General features: G+C 36.0%; 1 protein-coding gene across 2 annotated transcripts in view; it reads left to right on the top strand.

Moving 5' to 3' along the window:
• Positions 1-15,841, top strand: part of SLC4A10 (solute carrier family 4, sodium bicarbonate transporter, member 10) — a 127,767-nt gene extending 111,926 nt beyond the window's left edge. For both annotated transcript variants that reach the window (XM_009894617.1, XM_009894618.1), the window contains 7 exons: positions 1,051-1,302; positions 2,469-2,537; positions 4,948-5,121; positions 5,778-5,900; positions 9,321-9,388; positions 11,079-11,195; positions 15,775-15,841. In XM_009894617.1, coding sequence (XP_009892919.1) covers positions 1,051-1,302; positions 2,469-2,537; positions 4,948-5,121; positions 5,778-5,900; positions 9,321-9,388; positions 11,079-11,195; positions 15,775-15,841 — 870 coding nt within the window. The remainder of the gene's footprint in view (positions 1-1,050; positions 1,303-2,468; positions 2,538-4,947; positions 5,122-5,777; positions 5,901-9,320; positions 9,389-11,078; positions 11,196-15,774) is intronic.
• Positions 15,842-18,156: the final 2,315 nt, after the last annotated feature.

Below are 18,156 nucleotides of genomic sequence, written 5' to 3'. Positions count from 1 at the left end.
GACTTGTAAAAGGAAAATAGCTTGAGCTCCTGGTTGCAGCTGCGTGGTGGTCCTGGATACTTACTAAAATTGAAAAGAAATATCCCTCTCAGCTATGGTAACAGATATCTGTACAACCAAGCTTGATGCAGATCATTGGTCTTTTTGAAGCACAGGTTGTATTTGCAGGTTTTTAAATGTATCTAAGGTTTGACCAAAGTGTTCTATCTGCTACTACAAAAACAAAGCAACATCTTCCTGTTGGTAAATTTACAGAGTACTTGACTACTGCAGAGATGATCCAAAACGAAAGGTTTTGTATAGACTGCTCATACGAATGTTTATGCTACTACATTTAAGTATTGAATAGGGAAACCAGTAAAACGCTACCTGATAATGAATGTTATTTTATAGTTTAGTTTAATGTATAGATTCATTATAGTTTGATTTCTTATATTTTCTAGTTGTCGGTTCTTAGATAAGATGAAAATACTTTATTGAAAACTTACTGCTATCACATGCTTAGCATCTATAAAAACTTTAAAAGGATCAGTGTGGATTTATGGCCCTTTATAACATAAACTGACTTTGCAAATGTTAAGTTAAGAATTTTTGTGTAGGAAGGAATCAAAATACATATTTTCCCACCCCCTATGTGAGGATGGATGCAGGGTCTATTAGGGATAGTGCAGTGAAAAGTTATCCACAGAAGATTTAGTTAAAACAAAAAATGCGTTTTCCATTGTCTCACTAGGATCTCTTTTATAAGCAGGAAAGGTATTTGGTGCCCATTGTAAAGTGGATTTATGATAGGTACTCTTAAATCATAACTGGAATGAGTCCAATAACAGTAAGGATTTCTTGTGAACTTGTAGGCATTCCTCTTAGATAACCAGTTTGCCATCACTACTGACCCAACCTGGATAACACATAGAAGAAAGCTATTTTTTCCTACAAGTCACAGATCTTTTTAATTGCCTCTAACTGTTCATTAGGAGTGTTTGCCAGGAGTGTTCTCCTTAATTCAGATGTCATATTATATCTTCTTGCTGTCATTACTTTCTTTAACAGAAAGGATGTGGATACCATCTCGACCTACTTATGGTGGCAGTCATGCTTGGAGTGTGCTCTATTATGGGATTGCCATGGTTTGTTGCAGCCACTGTCCTCTCTATTTCCCATGTGAATAGCTTAAAACTGGAATCGGAGTGCTCCGCTCCAGGGGAGCAGCCAAAATTTCTTGGAATCCGGGAGCAGAGAGTCACAGGGCTCATGATTTTTATCCTTATGGGCTCATCTGTCTTTTTGACAAGTATCCTGAAGGTAATTTGGGGAAGTAAGGAAAAGCTAAAGAATACTGCACTGTACTGAGCATTTCACTGTTGTTACTGTATTACTGCATAAGTGCCCTTTCCAGGCACATTACTGACTAGCATAATGTTACACAATGATAATCTAAAGTGGAATTCTAATTTTGCATAATAAAATGGCTAAGGACATCTAACATTTTTTAAAACAAAAACCTTGTAATGAAAATCTGGCCTGACTGAAGTCAAAGGGAATTCTGCCACTTGACCTGTAGTATATCAAGATTCATCCTTGGTCTGTATTTTGTGCCTATGGCAAATTATCATGAAACAATCTTGCTAAGTTACATCAGTAAGTAAATTTATTAAGAGAATTTAAAAACATTTCGTGATTTCTGGATAATTTAAAAATATTTTCACATTTGCAAGAGAAGTTCTATGGTTTTAAGAATTTTCTGGCCTGTGTGAAATCAGTGAGTTTTGCCACTGGCTTCAGTAAGGTCAAAATTAAGGCTTGCATGTTGTCACAGTGAAGTCAATAAGGCCTTAGAGCTTGTACTTCGCAGTAGTATTTTAAGTATATCATAAAACATTCACTTTGAAAACACACAGAATATGCTTTTTGTGTATTTAGTATTTAAAATGGATACTTATCTATGGAAATATTCCTTTACCTACACACTGTATACTGAGAGCCTGAACATTTAAAATAATCTCTTACAATCATTCCATAGAAGTCATTCACCATTTTCAAATACTTACAGCACAGAACATTTCTTTTAGCAGTATGAGGTATTTTGCGTGTCTTGAACATTTTTCTGAGGATTATAGCTTCACTTTTCAGGTGCTCTCCTGAGCAGTCTTTTAAGTAAAGATTTAAGTGTGTATCAAAAACTTTCATTTTTTTGTGTAGTTCTGTTATTTTATTAATAGTGAATAAAGTATATTGTAATAACTGGCTGTGAGAGGAAAATAAAACTATAAAGGCAGATTCTTCTTTTGCTTTATACTCTGAGAAACATTATTAATTTGTAATTGAGTGACTCTGAATTTACAACTTGTCTGATTAATGCAGGCATATGGCACTTTGAATTTCAACTGTTTAGAATGTCTTTCTAGAGGCATTTGAAATTGTTAAATAGTATTTAATATGCTCTTCCCTTTCTCTGCTTGTTTGTGCAGTTTATTCCTATGCCAGTACTTTATGGAGTATTTCTTTACATGGGTGCTTCATCTCTAAAGGGAATTCAGGTAAAATGGATTTATGAAAAGTGTGTTACTGATTATATGCTTTCTATAAAATGTGTAGCTATTATTATTACATTATTTTATTATCTTTTGTGTATAATCTTAAAGGAATGTTGCCAACCTTAAATTTTTGAAAGTGACTCACTTAAAAAGGAAAATGGATTCTCTCTAAATAGAGTATTCCCTTTAGGTAATCTGCTCCAATTTTTTTATTTTTTAGGTGCCGATCTTTTCTGTTCTCCCTTGTTATCAAGGGAATTTTGGCTGAGCCTAAAAACTGAATAACAACTATCAGGAGCTCTTCCCTCTCCCCTGCCTCCCCGTTCATTTGCTTGCCTGCTGCCTTTTCAGCTTCCAAGTTAGTGCCTTTGGAGTGGTACCCTTGATCTTGAACTTTGCCCGTATGAGGCTTTTGGCTAACTTGCCCTAAAACTAACATAGGCGGGATTTTGAAGATATTTCCTGTGCAAATAAGTGCCCCAGGCAGGGGAGTGGAACTCTTGCAAGTCCCATGCTACTTAATTTGTGGCCTCAGGGATGAAGGGCAAGTCTAGTGGAAGGGCAGCAATCCTGCAGTGGCCTTAAGTAGGAGCTCCTGGCAGAAGCCAGGCACTCCAGCATTCAGGTCGGGGTTGCTAATGGTATCCTGTGTACCGTTTCTCCTGGATGACTGCAGCGTTAAATGGCACAGAGTCAAATCTTTTAGCCCGTCTGACACAAACACTCAAATTTTCAAGTGTGCCTTTGTTTGTCATCGAAAGTTGAGGTATTGATACACCTTCCAAAGCAATTGAGAAAGAACAATCATATGATGAAAACATGAATTATACTGTGCAAAGGTTGTTAAATACAAAGAGCAAAGAAAATGCCTGATTGTTTCTTTCATTATATTTAAATTTTTGATTGCGAGTTAAAAATGTCTTGTTTTTTTTTTAACCTCTGTATTATTTATAGGCAAAGTTGGCAACATCTCGTTTTTTGACTGGTGTTTTCTATTTAGAGACTCTTCTTTTATAACTCTGCCTAGCTCTTATCGTTTGGGTTGATATTCTAAGAAGTGCAGCTTGGCTTTTAGTGAGGTTTAGATAATTTCAACTTAATATGGTTCAGCTGTTCCTCAGAACAAGGGTATGAGAAAGTACACTATTGAAGAGTGTTTTTAAGACATGCTAAAATTTGGCTATCTTTGCTTGGAAAAGGGATTGCATCCCCCTTCCTTTCTCCCTCCCCCAAGCTGGGACAAGGAATTGAGATTTGATAAGTTGGCTTTTGTGGGAGGATGTGCTTTTTGCTGTTTCTGTGAAGAAAAAAAAAAAAAATCTGCTCAAATCTGGCCAAATTATAAGCCTTTAAAAAATGCAGTTTGCACATGCTCAATAAAAATTCCTGAAACTTTGAAATTCTGAAGACTGTGTGAATATAGATAGCATGGCTCATCCATGCAGGGAGAAATGGTGCATCACCATCATCATTGTGCCATAGCAGGTGACACAAACTCTCGGGTCAGTATGGAGCCAAATAGGTCTGAAAAGCAAGAACCTCTCATGTACATTCCTAATGGCATGGCAGTTGCTTTCTGGCATTCTGTTTTTTTCTTTTTCTTTTGTTTTTGTTCCTGATTTTGTGAAGAAAGTGCAAGAGGGAAAAGAAAACATCTTGGGATAAAGTGTCTGGTGAAGTAAACTGGCGGGGGGGATATTCATCCCTGGAAGATAAGACTGAAGAGATCCTCTATGATCAGCTTTTTGTCTGCTAAAGGAAGCAGAGCTCAGTTGTTGAAAAACAAAAGTTTATAACGTGTTAGAAAGGCAGTATAATAGTGTGCATACCCAACAGGATCAACAAGCTTCCATGCAATTTGATTCACAGTTGATTCATGTCTACTTTGAAGTCTGGCTTTGCCTAACTTAAACAGTTCATGACTTGAAATCTTAGCAATACTATTTTAAAGTAACTGTTTTCTTTGTGTATAGCATATTATGCAGTTATGAGCAGGGTGTTTCCTGGAGTATGATGGTACAGAATATAATTCAGCAGAATCCAATATCTCAGCACATCTGTAATAGAAATACCTAGGGACACATATGTGTATTAAAATTAAAAGGAACTTAAGAAGTATGACTAACCAAATAATTAAACTTTACTTACATAACATGATTCTCATTCTTACTCTGGTGGCTCAACCGGAGAGAAGGTGAGTTCTTTACCATTGTTAGACTGGTACAGATTCATGGCTCATGATTGTAACTGAGGTAGTCTTTTTCTGTGGTCCTGAATTTCTGCACAGCTTTTGCCTTTAGAATAACAAGCTTGATTCTGAGGATATTCAGGATCTCTTAGGCAGTGTGTGAAAGTCAGCATAGGTGATCCTACAGCTCATTTTGATGCAAACTTTAAAAAATTTCTCTTTCAGCTTTTTGACAGGATAAAGTTATTCTGGATGCCGGCGAAGCATCAGCCAGATTTTATTTATCTGAGGCATGTTCCTCTTAGAAAGGTCCATCTCTTCACTGTAATTCAGCTGAGTTGTCTTGTGCTTCTGTGGATTATAAAGGTTTCAAGAGCTGCCATTGTCTTTCCTATGATGGTATGAACTGGTTTTTATTCCCATTAAAAATCTCTTTTCTTTTCATTTGTGGATAATTTTTATTGAAGAAAAAAATTAATTGTGGGCAGGTAATTACAATATTGCTTCAATTCAGTGTTCAAGGACAATTCATAATGTATCAAGTAAGGAACAATTCTACATATAACCTCTGGTTTGAGTCTAGGTTGCACTCTTTATATGTGTGGATAGCCCAGCTGTGTATTCTCTTAGGGAAAATTCTTCTCTTAAAAAAAAAAAAAAGTAGTATTTGATGTTTTTATTTAAGGAGTAGTGCTTAATCATTTTGCAGAAAGAACATTCACTCATTAAGGAAGAGTGTTCATTGCACTGAGGATCTTTACTGGTAGTTCTGTGTCTTCCTGGAAATAAAAGAAAAATCTATTCTGCTGCTTAAGTGATTTCTCTGTAATTATTTCACTAATTGAAAATAAAAGATATCTACTGACCTCAGTGATTGTTAAATGCTTCAAGCCATACCTCAAATGAACAAAGGAAGACCAACTGTTGGCCTATCCAAATTAAAGGATAAAATCCTAGCTGTAAACTGTGGTCACTTTTGAAAGTGTTCCTCTACAAGCATATTTGTCATTTTTACTTGCTTAATTTCCTAATTCTTTGGATGAATATCTTTACAGGTCCTAGCTTTGGTATTTGTCCGAAAACTCATGGATTTCTTTTTTACTAAGCGGGAGCTCAGTTGGTTAGATGATTTGATGCCCGAGAGCAAGAAAAAGAAACTGGAAGATGCTGAGAAAGAGGTGGGTCATGGTTTCAGATTTTTTTGGTGTGTAGCATTGTATCAATTTTTCCTTCAGACATTTAGAGAAAATTTTGTAAATAAGGCATATTCTATGCACCAGGCAGACTTGTTAACAGTATCCAAGCTGTAATATTTTCAATATTTTATGTAAGTCCTTTTAAGGTTACAAATCTAATAGGCTGAGGTGGGGATGTCTATTAGATGTAGATTCTTATGCTGCCATACTGTCATATAATAACATAGTATCTACAGTGCTCCTGGGATTGTCCCTGAGACCCACTCAGATGATGTACAGGGATGAATCTGTGTCTGTAGGAAAGCTTTTGGATGCCTGGGGCAATTTGATGCTGCGTTGGGACTGGTCTCATCTCTGCTGGACATGCTGAGGAGAGCACTGCAGAGTTTGAGGGGCATGGCATGTCCCAGCTGCACCTGAACCATACGTGGCTCACATGCCATCACCCTGTGCCCTCCCTGCTCTGCAGTGCCATAACCCTGTGCATTATCCCTATTACAGTCTGGGCCAGCAGGGTGGTTTCTGCTACTGCAGAAAGAATTTACTTCCACTTCCTAATGAAAAGGTCAGCGACACTGCTTACCCCTGTTAACCAAATCTTCAGGCTTCTCCTTACATCCTGTGGCACTACCACCCAGTAGACTCTTTCAGATCTGGATTCCTCATCTCTTTTCAAGGAATATGCATTTCAGATAATTTCTTATAAACTTGATAAAGGACAGATTCTTACACATTTCCATTCAGAATGTTCCTATATTTTGACAGTGAAACACATATCTTTGTACATTTCTAAGCAGTTTTGCATCTGTTTGGTAGCATTTTCATCTAGCTGCTGCTTCATGAATCACTTGTTTGAGTATCACATAAAATTGTAGGAATATAAAGTAACTTTATGTGTAAGAGATGAAGGTCTTTGATCAGGTGGCTGATACCAGGGACAATGTAAGCTGTTGGGGAACGTCAGTACTGCACCCAAATAAATAAGGGACAAGTCTCATTGGAGAAGCACTAACCTCAGGAGCAGTAGGTAGAATATGTTCGTGCTAAGTTATTTTAAGTTGGAGTCGTGTCCTGCTCCAGCACTTTTGAATAGTAGCATGGCGTGAGGCTGTGGTGGCAGTGGGAGGTGAAGGTGCAGATGATGCTACATGGTCTTGGCAGGCTGTGGTCGCTTCTAGGCAGGAGTGCTCTGGGGACAGTTGTGCATGTGACCTCTAAGATGCCCTGAAGACTTCTGCAAAAGCCTGGGAGCTGTGAGAAATTACCCTCTGGTTGTCCAAGGGTACTGCAGAAACTATACAACGTGAATGCATAAATCAGCAATTTATCCTTAGAGATGCCCTGAGATGTGATCTGAGACCAGTGAAATGGTGTGTGTAAGGATTCCCATTAGTAAGTCTATTTGTAGAAATAGGACATGAGGTAATAATGTGAACATGTAACTATGAAAACTAGATTTCTCTGCCTTTAGGATTTTTCTGTGGCCTTTGACAACTCACGGCCTCATCTGCAACCTGGAGAACTATAACTTTCTTTTCTTTGATACATTCAACATATGTTCATAGAATATGTTTGAGAGGAAGGGTTTTACATAGGTGATAAACATAATGATGATTATTTACTATTTAGTATGTGCCTGTAAAACTACCAAGCTGAAATTAAAATACATGAGTCATTGTTTTCCTGCTTGAATTGAAGCACACCAGAGAGTTGTTTCATCACAGTATCTGTTGTCATCACAGTTCAGAGTAACCAAAAGTAACCAAGGTAGCTCTCTTCTTGTGGGTCTGGTTATTGGAAAGAATTCCTTGTTATCCTTATGTTTTGGTTATATGTCACTTTCCTTCCCGTGCTTGATAGGATGGTATCAGAAAACAAAACTGGGAAAATCTACTGGTGTTACTTTATTTCATTCACTGTCTATTTTGAGAGGTTATTTTTACATATTTTGGCATTTCTAAATATTTGGAGCTATTATTAAAACTGTTCAACTGTCAAAAACTTACGAAGCTGTGAAGCCTGGAAATGACAAAATTAACTAGTAATAAAACTTCTGACATGTAGCCTAAGGAATTAATTGAAGAGTTGCTATCACACGGCTTTTAAAAATAGAAGTATTCTACCCACAAGAATATTCAGAAATACAGTTGACAAGATCTGAAACTTATTTGATTGGATCCTAATTTCATCGCTTAAGTTGTTTTTATATTTTTAGGCCGTGTTTTTCCAAGGCTTTGTACATTTATAGTGGATATTATATATGCCTTCTCACAGACCTCCTTTGGAAGCCACTTTGATGTTAATCTATTAAGTCTTTCTGAGGCAGGAATGAACAAAGTGACTTCTCCCATTTGGAGAAGAAAATGTTGTGACTTTTAAAATAGTTGTAGTACTAAAACATAGAAGAAACAAATTTATGTGCAGAGAGGACTTAAATTCTACTATTTTGGAAAATCATGCTGGCTCTTCCAGCTAATACCAACTTATCAACGTGTGTGATGCATGTGGGGGTTTGGGTGATCTGCCAGAAAACGGTAAGCTCTTTTCAGGAGAGCCGACTCACACATTCAAAGAGACACCAGGGTAAACTGTTACAAAGCCATGTAACGAAGGGAAGAAAGATGTGGAGGTCTCTGGGTGTCTGTTATGCTCATACAGACAGCACAGCAGTTTAGGGCAGGGTTTGATGGTTACATTCATGTGAAGGCACGTTGACCTCCGCTGTGGTTCTCCTGACCTAACAGGGGTGTGAGCCTTAAGAATCCTCCTGTGGAGCCTTGAGCTGATGTCTGAGAGACAGACTTGTTTTCCTTCGTTCTTGCAGGCAGGACATGGTGCCTGAGGGGTGTTGTTTTGTTCTCTCCTCCCTCTAAGATAGACTTTCAAATTTGCAAATATTTGACAAAAATATTTTTGATAGGTATGTCTCCTAGTTTTCTTCACTTTCTGTTACTCACAGAAGTTTTTTCCCTGTTCAAGTGAAAACTAATTTTGGTGTCTTGTTTCACTACCTTTCACTGCGATAGAACGATCAGTATTAAAACTGTGTGTGCAAACTTGAATTGGGCTTCCCTAACTTTTGCATGTTAACGTTGCAATGTATATATCCTGTTGTGCATGATATTTAAAATTCACCATACAGTTGCTCACTCAGTGTTACGAATTTTTCTCTTTATTGTTACAAAAGAGTTCCTTTATTTGGCATTGAAAAAGAACATTACGTGAAGATAGATCTTTTAAAGTAGAGGGGTTTTAATGTCAAATATTTAAATTAAGTGTTGAAAACTATCTTAAAGAACTTCAAATAAACACTTAAAGAAAGGGGGGGAAAGGACTGAAGTATAAAAATTTCACTTTTCACAACGTCATATACTTTCTCATGTCTAAATTCCTTCCTTCTAGGAAGAGCAAAGTATGTTAGCAATGGAAGAGGAAGGGACTGTTCAGTTACCACTAGAAGGACATTACAGGTAAAATATACCTTTCCTCTTTTAGGTGAGTTGCAATTAAACAAATAAATTAAACATGCCACAATATTTACTCTTAATGCTTACTGAATGTCAAGAGGATGTTTGTCTGGTAGTAGAGTACAGATAGGTGAACTGACCATATACTGCAGCATTTAAACGCTCAGCCCTTTTCTAGTCTTTCCATTTGATCTCACAGTCCCTAGGGAAAGGACGCACTAGCTGAAGTTTTCCCTTGGGCCAAACTGCAGCATCAGGCCGTTCATAATGAACCTTGGCCTCTGACATGCACAGTACAAAAGGACAACGTAGACCAGGTCAAACCGTTCATCCTGATGCTAGTAGGGAGCCAGGAAAGGCTTTGAACACACCCCAGAAAAACTAGGCTCTTACAGTATCACATTTTAAAACATTCTAATTAAGATCCTATCCATGTGAGATAGTAAGTGACTCAAGAGCTCACCAGGGTAGATAAGGCATAATGCAGGATTGACACAACTTCAGTATGAAAACCTATGTTATGGATAGTAATAATACACATGACCTCAAGGGTCATGACAAGGACTCTCATTTACAGTTTTCATAAAGAAAGTTCTTAATAAAGATCTGAAATATCTACTGATAGTAACTTCTGCATTAATGTTGAGTTCATAGGAACACAATCTCGGAGTGGCCTCCTCTTATATTTTAGCACGAAGTTAACCTAATGTCTCCTAAGGCAAATAACTGTCTGTGTCCCTGAAAAATCCGAGCCTATTTCTTACTTTTGATTCATCGCACTTCTAATGCTCTGGTTTTGTCTTCTTTTGTCCATACCTTTTTGTTCTATTTTATATTAGCAATACTTAGATTAGTTTATCTTGAGTTGTGATCTGTATTGATCTATAGCCTGTTTACTTAGGTAGAGTTGCCTGGATAATATCTGACTTTGTACTGTAAGGGTAACAGTCCTACAGCTAAAAAGAAGAGTCAAGACATTGGTTGATAAAGTGATTCCCCAAAACACTGTGAAAACCAGTTTACTGAAGGCTTACTGAATGTCAAGCCATACATAAAACCACGAAGTCAGGAATAATATACAGGCAGGCCTTTAAAACATCTATGACTTTATTATTATTAAGTGTATAAGTATATATTTGGAGCAATCCAGGTAAAGCAAGGGCATAATGGCTACAAAGTGCTGCCTAAAGCTACTGATTAGCTTGTTTAATTGGGGCATTTTTATTAGATCTGTTAAATCTTTGACTTTGTCAAGGTTTTTGATTGCTTTGAAAATAGTTTTAAAAGTAGGTGGAGTTTCAGAGCATAAGTACTTTGAGAACTGTTAGGAACTCTTAGGATTCATGTTTAATCCAACTATGCCACTGGCATGCTGTGAGATCTTGGGCAATATTTAATTCCACAGTTCCTCATTTTTCTCTGCCTATTAGTCGGAAGTGAAACATTATATTCTGTTGATGTTACTGTGGTTAATTGCTGTTGGAGGAGGAAAATGCTAAAAAAGTGCTAAGATGTTTTAAGAGAATACTTAAGTAGTTGTTTAGGATTTTTGAAGTTTAACATAATTTCTTAACTTACATTGCACTTATTTAATGTCATCAATATCAGTTTTCAAGGACTTTTTTAGAGTTAATAAGTAACAAAGACTGATTGATCAATGTTTTATTCTGTATTTACTTTTATTCTTGCCTAGAGATGACCCATCTGTGATAAACATTTCTGATGAAATGGCAAAAACTGCTGTGTGGAAGACATTGTTGATATCCTCGGAGAATGCAAAAGATAAGGAGTCAAGCTTTCCTTCTAAAAGGTTTTAATTTTTTTTACTACATTATACTTCATACGTTGGTTTCAAACGAATATTAGAATGTTTTGCTAGGGATTAGAAAGATTTCTAGCATCTTGCAATTTTATTTCTTGAGGTTTCCTTTTATTTATGTCCAGTCATAATATTCCGAGCTCAATACACAAGTTCACTATGTACATTCATTAAAAAAAAAAAAAAAAAGACAAATATTTGCATGCTACTTAGTTATGCTACAGTGGAAAATGAAGTTGAGCATGCCTGATGCTTGTGTAATGAACCACTAGCCTACACCTGGATATTGCACAACAGCTGTTGTGTTTGTTCTGCTTGCTTTTGTTCTTTCCTCTTGAAAAAGAAGTGGTCATCACTGCCCTGGAAATATCTATATGAAGAGCCCAGTATTCTGAACGCAATCTACTAATATTTGGAGTGAAATAATTTTAAGACTCCATCACTTCTTTTCATTTTTCTGCCTACTTCACTTGTACCCAAAAGAGTAAAATACTTTTAAATTCTAGTCCAGATAAATGTAAAATGAAGCAAAGATGTTTTATCTGTGCTACAGAGTTATTATGGGAATAAGAAAATATTAAATACAAACACAGTGTGTCTGTAAGAGAGATTTTCCTGTTTTTCCTCGTTTTAAATTTAACTATTTTCTACTTAATTGTTTTATATCACATTTTTGTCATAAGCTCCCCTTCCTAATCACTTTAAATGCTGATTCCCCAAAGGTAAGACCCTGTCCCTCAACCTTTTCTTTGATTGTATCTTCCAATTCAAAGTGTTGTCACCTAGGCACCCAAATGACTTGACTTTATCTAATTTTTGGGGAGACAGAATGGAAAGAAATTTTACCTAGGAATGTAAAATGTCTTCATCGAAGTCCTTAATATTAAAATTTTAAATTTATTGTGTATTAAAAATAGAAACTGTAGATGTGTTATACTTAAATGTAAAATTGAATTTATTCCTACATTTTTTTAATTAATTCTTTGACTTTTTAAAAATACAAAATTATATTCTGCCCATTTCGAAATGTAGTTTTCAAAACAAGCTCCATGTTTGAAAGTCGGCCATTATTTTATGGTGAAAAGATGCAGTAAGAGAAAAAAATTTGTAGTGAAATACTTTTTTTAATTTTGTCACCCCAAAATGGCATGCTGCCTTTCATTGTTGTTCCTTTCCCTAAACAGCATAAACAAGATGAACAGTTGATGACCAGAGAATCTTCATTTAGACACCCATAGAGCAGCCCACTAATGTGATCATTTTAATGCTATTTCACTGACAGTCAAAATAGCAGTGTAGTTCTGATTTGCCTTCCACCCCCACACATGGGCTGAAAAGGATCCGGTCACAGAGAAATCAGTGTGGTGCATGGGAGAAGGATGTAAAGTAGGGTTTTCTTACCTCATGTGCCTCTGCTGTCCAGGCTGTGAAGGCCTGGAGGAAGAGAAGAAACTGATGTGGTACATTCACAGCCACTGGGTATGCAGTAGTTGTAGTTTTTCTGGTGGATGTTGCTTTCTTTGACGGTATGATAGATTATGTAAACGTGTACTGTTTTTACCTGACATTTTCAAAGATCCTTTGAGCAAAGAGCATCATCGTAGCCTGTGGCTCAGACAACACTGGTAAAAGATGATTTGGCCTTTCCACTGCAGTAAAATAGAAACTTATTTTATAATGAGCTCACTTTCAATCTATTCTTGTATCTTTGCTCATGAAAACAAAGACTCGGGTGAAAAGGAACAAAGGGATCACAGGTTTTCTGGTTTTAGGTACGAGTGTCCTGTTTTAAAGGAACAACCTCTTAAAGATTCTGAAATCCTGCTTTTTCGTGTGCTCTAGCTTGTCTCAGATTCCCAGACAGAAGTAGATTCAAAACATGTTAAACCTGGAAGGCTTGCTGTCTGATAAGCAAAACCATAGATCTTAATCTTAACATTAATCTTAAATCATATTAGAGACATATATTCCTAAATGCATGTATCATTACATGAAGATATAATTCAATCCTAGGTAAGTACTGAGAGAAAAAAAAAGAAAGCTTGGAATGGTAGCAGCTGTAAGGATAATTTTTACAAATGATCAATATCGCCAGTATTACATTACACAATTCCCTTCAGTGAAGGGTATCTTACTATAGGGGGGGAAAATGACCTACGTTGTTTTGAAATGAATGTTACTGATGCCTTTTGAAGTTCAACTACAGAAGTGTTTAGTACTCCTTTTCCTGTTGTCAGGTCTACTTTCTTATACTAATATCCCAAAATATTATTAAATAGGGATAATTAAATTATGATACTGTACCGTGATTTTACGTAATGCCTTTTACATAAGGCACTGATCATTTAACACCATAGGGTGATTTCTGGAATACATAAAATCTGGAAGTTCTTTGAACTAATTAAATACTGAGTTGACTTGGCCAGTACTAAACTAAGATCCTCTCCCTAAGATCCTCTCCAAAGAAAGATTTTAGGCAGGAGAGGTTTATACAAATGACTTCTCAGCCTGATGCATGGATCTGTCATAAGCCTTGCCCTGCCTCTGGCTCTGTGAAGTGATATAGTAGTGACAGTTCCTACATCCCAGACTCATGTTGCCTAACCGTAGAGGCCTCTGAACTTTACAGTTTTCCAACCTTTATTTTTCATTATTAAAATTCCTAGAGACTTAGAGGTCTCCTTTTGAGCCTGTCTTGGTAGAGTTGACCACCAAGGCACCTATCTGAAACATAGCCCTCTTTGGTACATGTAATTAAATATTCCTCTGTCTTTGCTTACAATATTAAGCCCTTCAGATAGCAATTTCAAAACACATGCAGAAGATCTGACCGTGAAGAAGGCAGTCCTAGCTGGTCTTTTAAAGTGCTGGAGAAAGAGGCATCTATCACTTCATAGATGGTATTAGTTCCCTTCTCTACCTGAAGATATGCAAGTCTCGCATCCCAAACCTTCCTTCTCAGGCCTGTTAGACTGCTTCCTTGCTAGGGAGGAAGAGAGCTCCAAGTCCCTTACAGATCCACCAGTTATGTGTTTTACTGGTAAAAGACTGGATTTGTCCTTTTTTTTTTTTTTTTTTTTCCAAATTTCTCAAGGCATTAAAGCCCACATCTGCAGGAGATGCTCAGAGATGTGAATCCTAAATAGAAGGAAGACTTTCCTGGTATCACAGAGGCACCTAAAACATGGAAATATTATAGACTGTAAGGCATACAACACATCCTCAGTGTTTGATTTTACTAAGCACAGGTAACTGCCTGCTGTACTGCTGCACTTTAAATTCACCCCCCAGGAATTTGTTTGCATAGCCTTTGTGTGCAGAAAGTGTAACATACCCAATTCTATCACTGTTCTACAGAAGGTGACAGATTTGGCAGTTGAAGTGGCAGAAGTTGGTATTCTTTAGCTATTTCCATTAACACCTCTGGAAGCTGCCATAGGCATAGAAGTAAGCTTTGGCTGAACTGAATTGTATCCTGAAAGCAATTTTTATGTGAAGAAAAATGTCAGATGATTGTAAAATTGTGCATGAATCGCCTTAAGAATTTGAGAATTGATCTTGCTTTCTTTAAGCCTTGTGTAACTCAGCCTATTTCTCATTCATTCTAGTTAAGGAATTACTCCCATGAAACCTGGTAGGTTATGTGCTTGATGCAGGTTTGTTCTCAGAACCATCTTTTTTTTTTTAGATACCCTGCCACTCTTTGTTGAAGGCTTGGTTTGCCTGTGTTGTGGAAGCCTCTTTGCATTTTCATAGTGTGATTGAAACTCATTGCAAGAACATGACTTTTTATTTATTTACGCTGTTGTAAATTAGGACCTTCTTCACAAAAAAAAAAAAAAAAATCATCTGCTTTGCACATACGTTGCTTTCTGTAGGCAAATCAACAGTGTTTTAACTGGAAAAAAGTTGAATCCAAAATTGGACTCTGCTTCAGAGTTCTTAGTCATGCGGCTTTTGTATGAGCTTTGAGTCTTTTTTTTTATTAAAAAAAGTTATTTCCTATAATGTGTACATGAGGAAGTATGTATTAAGCTCCAAATGGGGAATATTGTTACTCCCCACCCCCCAGCCTTCTCCTGCTCTCCGCAATCAGGACTGAAAGCCAAATATTACAGTTGGAAATTGGCTTGCACTGCTCTAGTTCAGAAACATTCCTTCTAAATGTACCTTGAGCAACAGAATACGTTTTAAAGACAAGAAATACTTACTGTGACCTCTTGTTTGTGCCATTTAAGAAAATGCTGGTATTGTCTGACAACTGTACTATTACCATTATTTAATCAATTAACAGCTGTATTTGCCAAAAAAAAAAAAAGTGGCCGTCTTTGCTTGCATGCTGGCTGACTTGTCTGTCTGCACATCTCAAGTTCTCTACCTGCCTCGTCACTAAAATGCTGGCTGATGTCTTCTGTACCATTCAGCACTGAAACTTTCACTTGCTTCCCAGTTTGTGCTATGCAGCATGAAAAAATAATTAAAATATCAGTGCAATGTTGGTTTTCAGGTAGATCATTAATATATATGATAGCGCTGCTGTAACTTTTTTTTTTTCCCCTTTTTTTCCTAGTGCTGAAATCAGAAAAGAGAAGAAAGCTGACTCAGGGAAAGGTGTTGACCGGGAGACTTGTCTATGACTTGTTCTTCAGTTATTTTTTTTACAAAAGAATGAAAGGAGTGCCACAACCACTAAATATAAATGATTTGACCTTGTAACTTTTGTCTTTCATCTCAAACTAGCACAGGTAATGTAGTGCAATATTTGTCTCATTTCACCTTGTCTAAATGTCTACATTGTCTAGTGTCTGTGTAAAAGTCTGCAGTAGCCAATGCAAAAAATCTTCATGTTCTTTGCTGATATTGGCCATTTATCAGTATTCGTATCATAAATTTAACAAGCAACGTTTCTTTCAAATTCAACTTTCCTGTTAATAGGTTTGTACTGTATTTTGCTACTTTTTCTGTGTGAGAATACTTAATAATTTTCATTCAAGATGAACTTGAAAACACTTGTTCCATTTTTTTTTTTTTTTTAATTCACCTAACTTACATACATGATTTCAGGAGACCCAAACTGACAAGCAAACATTAAAGAAGTTTTTAAAGTAACTACTGATCTGACCCTGTGAACAAACTAACAAGGATAATCCTTTCCTCCTCAAGCTGTCCTTTTGAAGTCATGGATTACTCTTGCAATGAGGATTGCAGGGTCAGATTCCGTATTTGTGAAGTTTTCCTTGATTTAATACAGTGTATTTAAAATTCAAATTTGTATGTAACTGGAACATAGTCTCATATATATATATATATAAAAATATATTAAAAATATATATTAAAACATTCTCTCACTTTAGTTGAAAAACACCATTACATCCTTTGATGTGAAACATGGGTACAGTATTTCTTAAAATGCAATCTGTGATTACAGTATTTTATCTTGCGTTGTATGAATGTTGCTGTTGTAAGCCAAACAACTGCATTATGTCATTAATCAATCCATTATTTTATAATAGGGAGAATTTTGTAGATACAAACTATATTCCACATGCAGTTATATCACCTGCCCAATGATTTTCTTCTTTATTGCCTAAAATACGGCCACATAAAAGGCATATTGTCCCCTCTCTACTAACAGCTGTAAACCTCTTAATTTCAGAGATTAATTGTGTATAATACTTAAATGCATATCCTGCTGTTGGTTTTGTTACAGCTCTTCACTATTCCATCAAGTACATATTGATTAAAAGATCAAAAGAACATTGCAAAGTCAAATGTGGCTTTAAAGCCATTACAAAGACATTTTTCATAATGGGTGTTGTTACTGCCTGATCCTTCAAGTTGTTCCTTTGTGCAAAACAAGGACTGCGAGATTAGGTATTGAATTAATAGAGATGTGGAGCAACAGTTTTATTGCATTATTTGGAATTTACCAATTTTATTTTTTATAAAGATAAATTTTTAAATTATTAAATGAAAGCTAACTTTCATTATTACGCTATTACTTTGAATCCTACAAATAAGAATTACAGTCGTTATCTTTATAACAACTGATCTACAGGGCTCTAACATTCCTCAGCTTTCCAAAATACGATAAGCTGTCCATGACCTCATGTGAACAACTTTTCATATCCAGCACATTTAAAGTATTCCTTCTAATGTTCTTGTGCGTGAGTGTGTATATTTTACTACTTTAGCCATAAATGATAACTGCATTTTGCTGCAAACCAATAGGGTCACTGTTCTAAATTTGGCTTAGCATTATCAATGCCCATTAAAGGCCTTTTTTATGGAGAAAAAAAATACCTAATGGACACAAAGAAGGATTTACATTTAATTCAATGTTTGTATTTGTAAATTTAGGAAAAAAAAAAAAGCTGATGCATTAAGGTTAAATGCTTTGTTTTGTGTACTTGATGATAAATTGTAAGATTCCAATTGTTTTAAGGTTAGCATAGAAGTTCAATACTGGTTTGTCACGAAAGCAGCCTGGTGGTGTTTTAATATGTTGCTGACTTTGTTACAGATAACAATGTATACAATGAAAATGTATTAGTTTCACTTGACCAACTCTTAGAATATTAAGAAATCAGTGTATTAAATGGCATTCTGTATTTCTGTTCAGTATTTAAGAGTGGTTTTATTTTAAAACAGTCACTCTGTTCTTGTGTGAATTTAAATGCTATTCCAATGTTAATCTTAACATTCTGAAATCACACATGATATAAAGCAAATGTAGTGCTATATTTACTTCTGATTTCATATTCCTGGTCAAATTACTCAATTTCTTGGATGTAATTTATTACAAAAGTTTATGTGTACATGTGAATAGACTATTGTGTTTTTCACAATTAAGAAATGTAATGTGAAAATAAATATTTATCCTAACTAATTTTCAATTTTATTTTTACACCCAGAACAAATATGCAATATGGTACAGTGTTTTAAATGTCTA

Source organism: Charadrius vociferus, unplaced genomic scaffold (assembly GCF_000708025.1).
Source record: "Charadrius vociferus isolate BGI_N301 unplaced genomic scaffold, ASM70802v2 scaffold161, whole genome shotgun sequence".
In the NCBI taxonomy this organism is placed as follows: Eukaryota; Metazoa; Chordata; class Aves; order Charadriiformes; family Charadriidae; genus Charadrius; species Charadrius vociferus.
The sequence above is the reverse complement of the archived record's forward strand: the minus strand, read 5'-3'. Positions and strand labels throughout refer to the sequence as shown.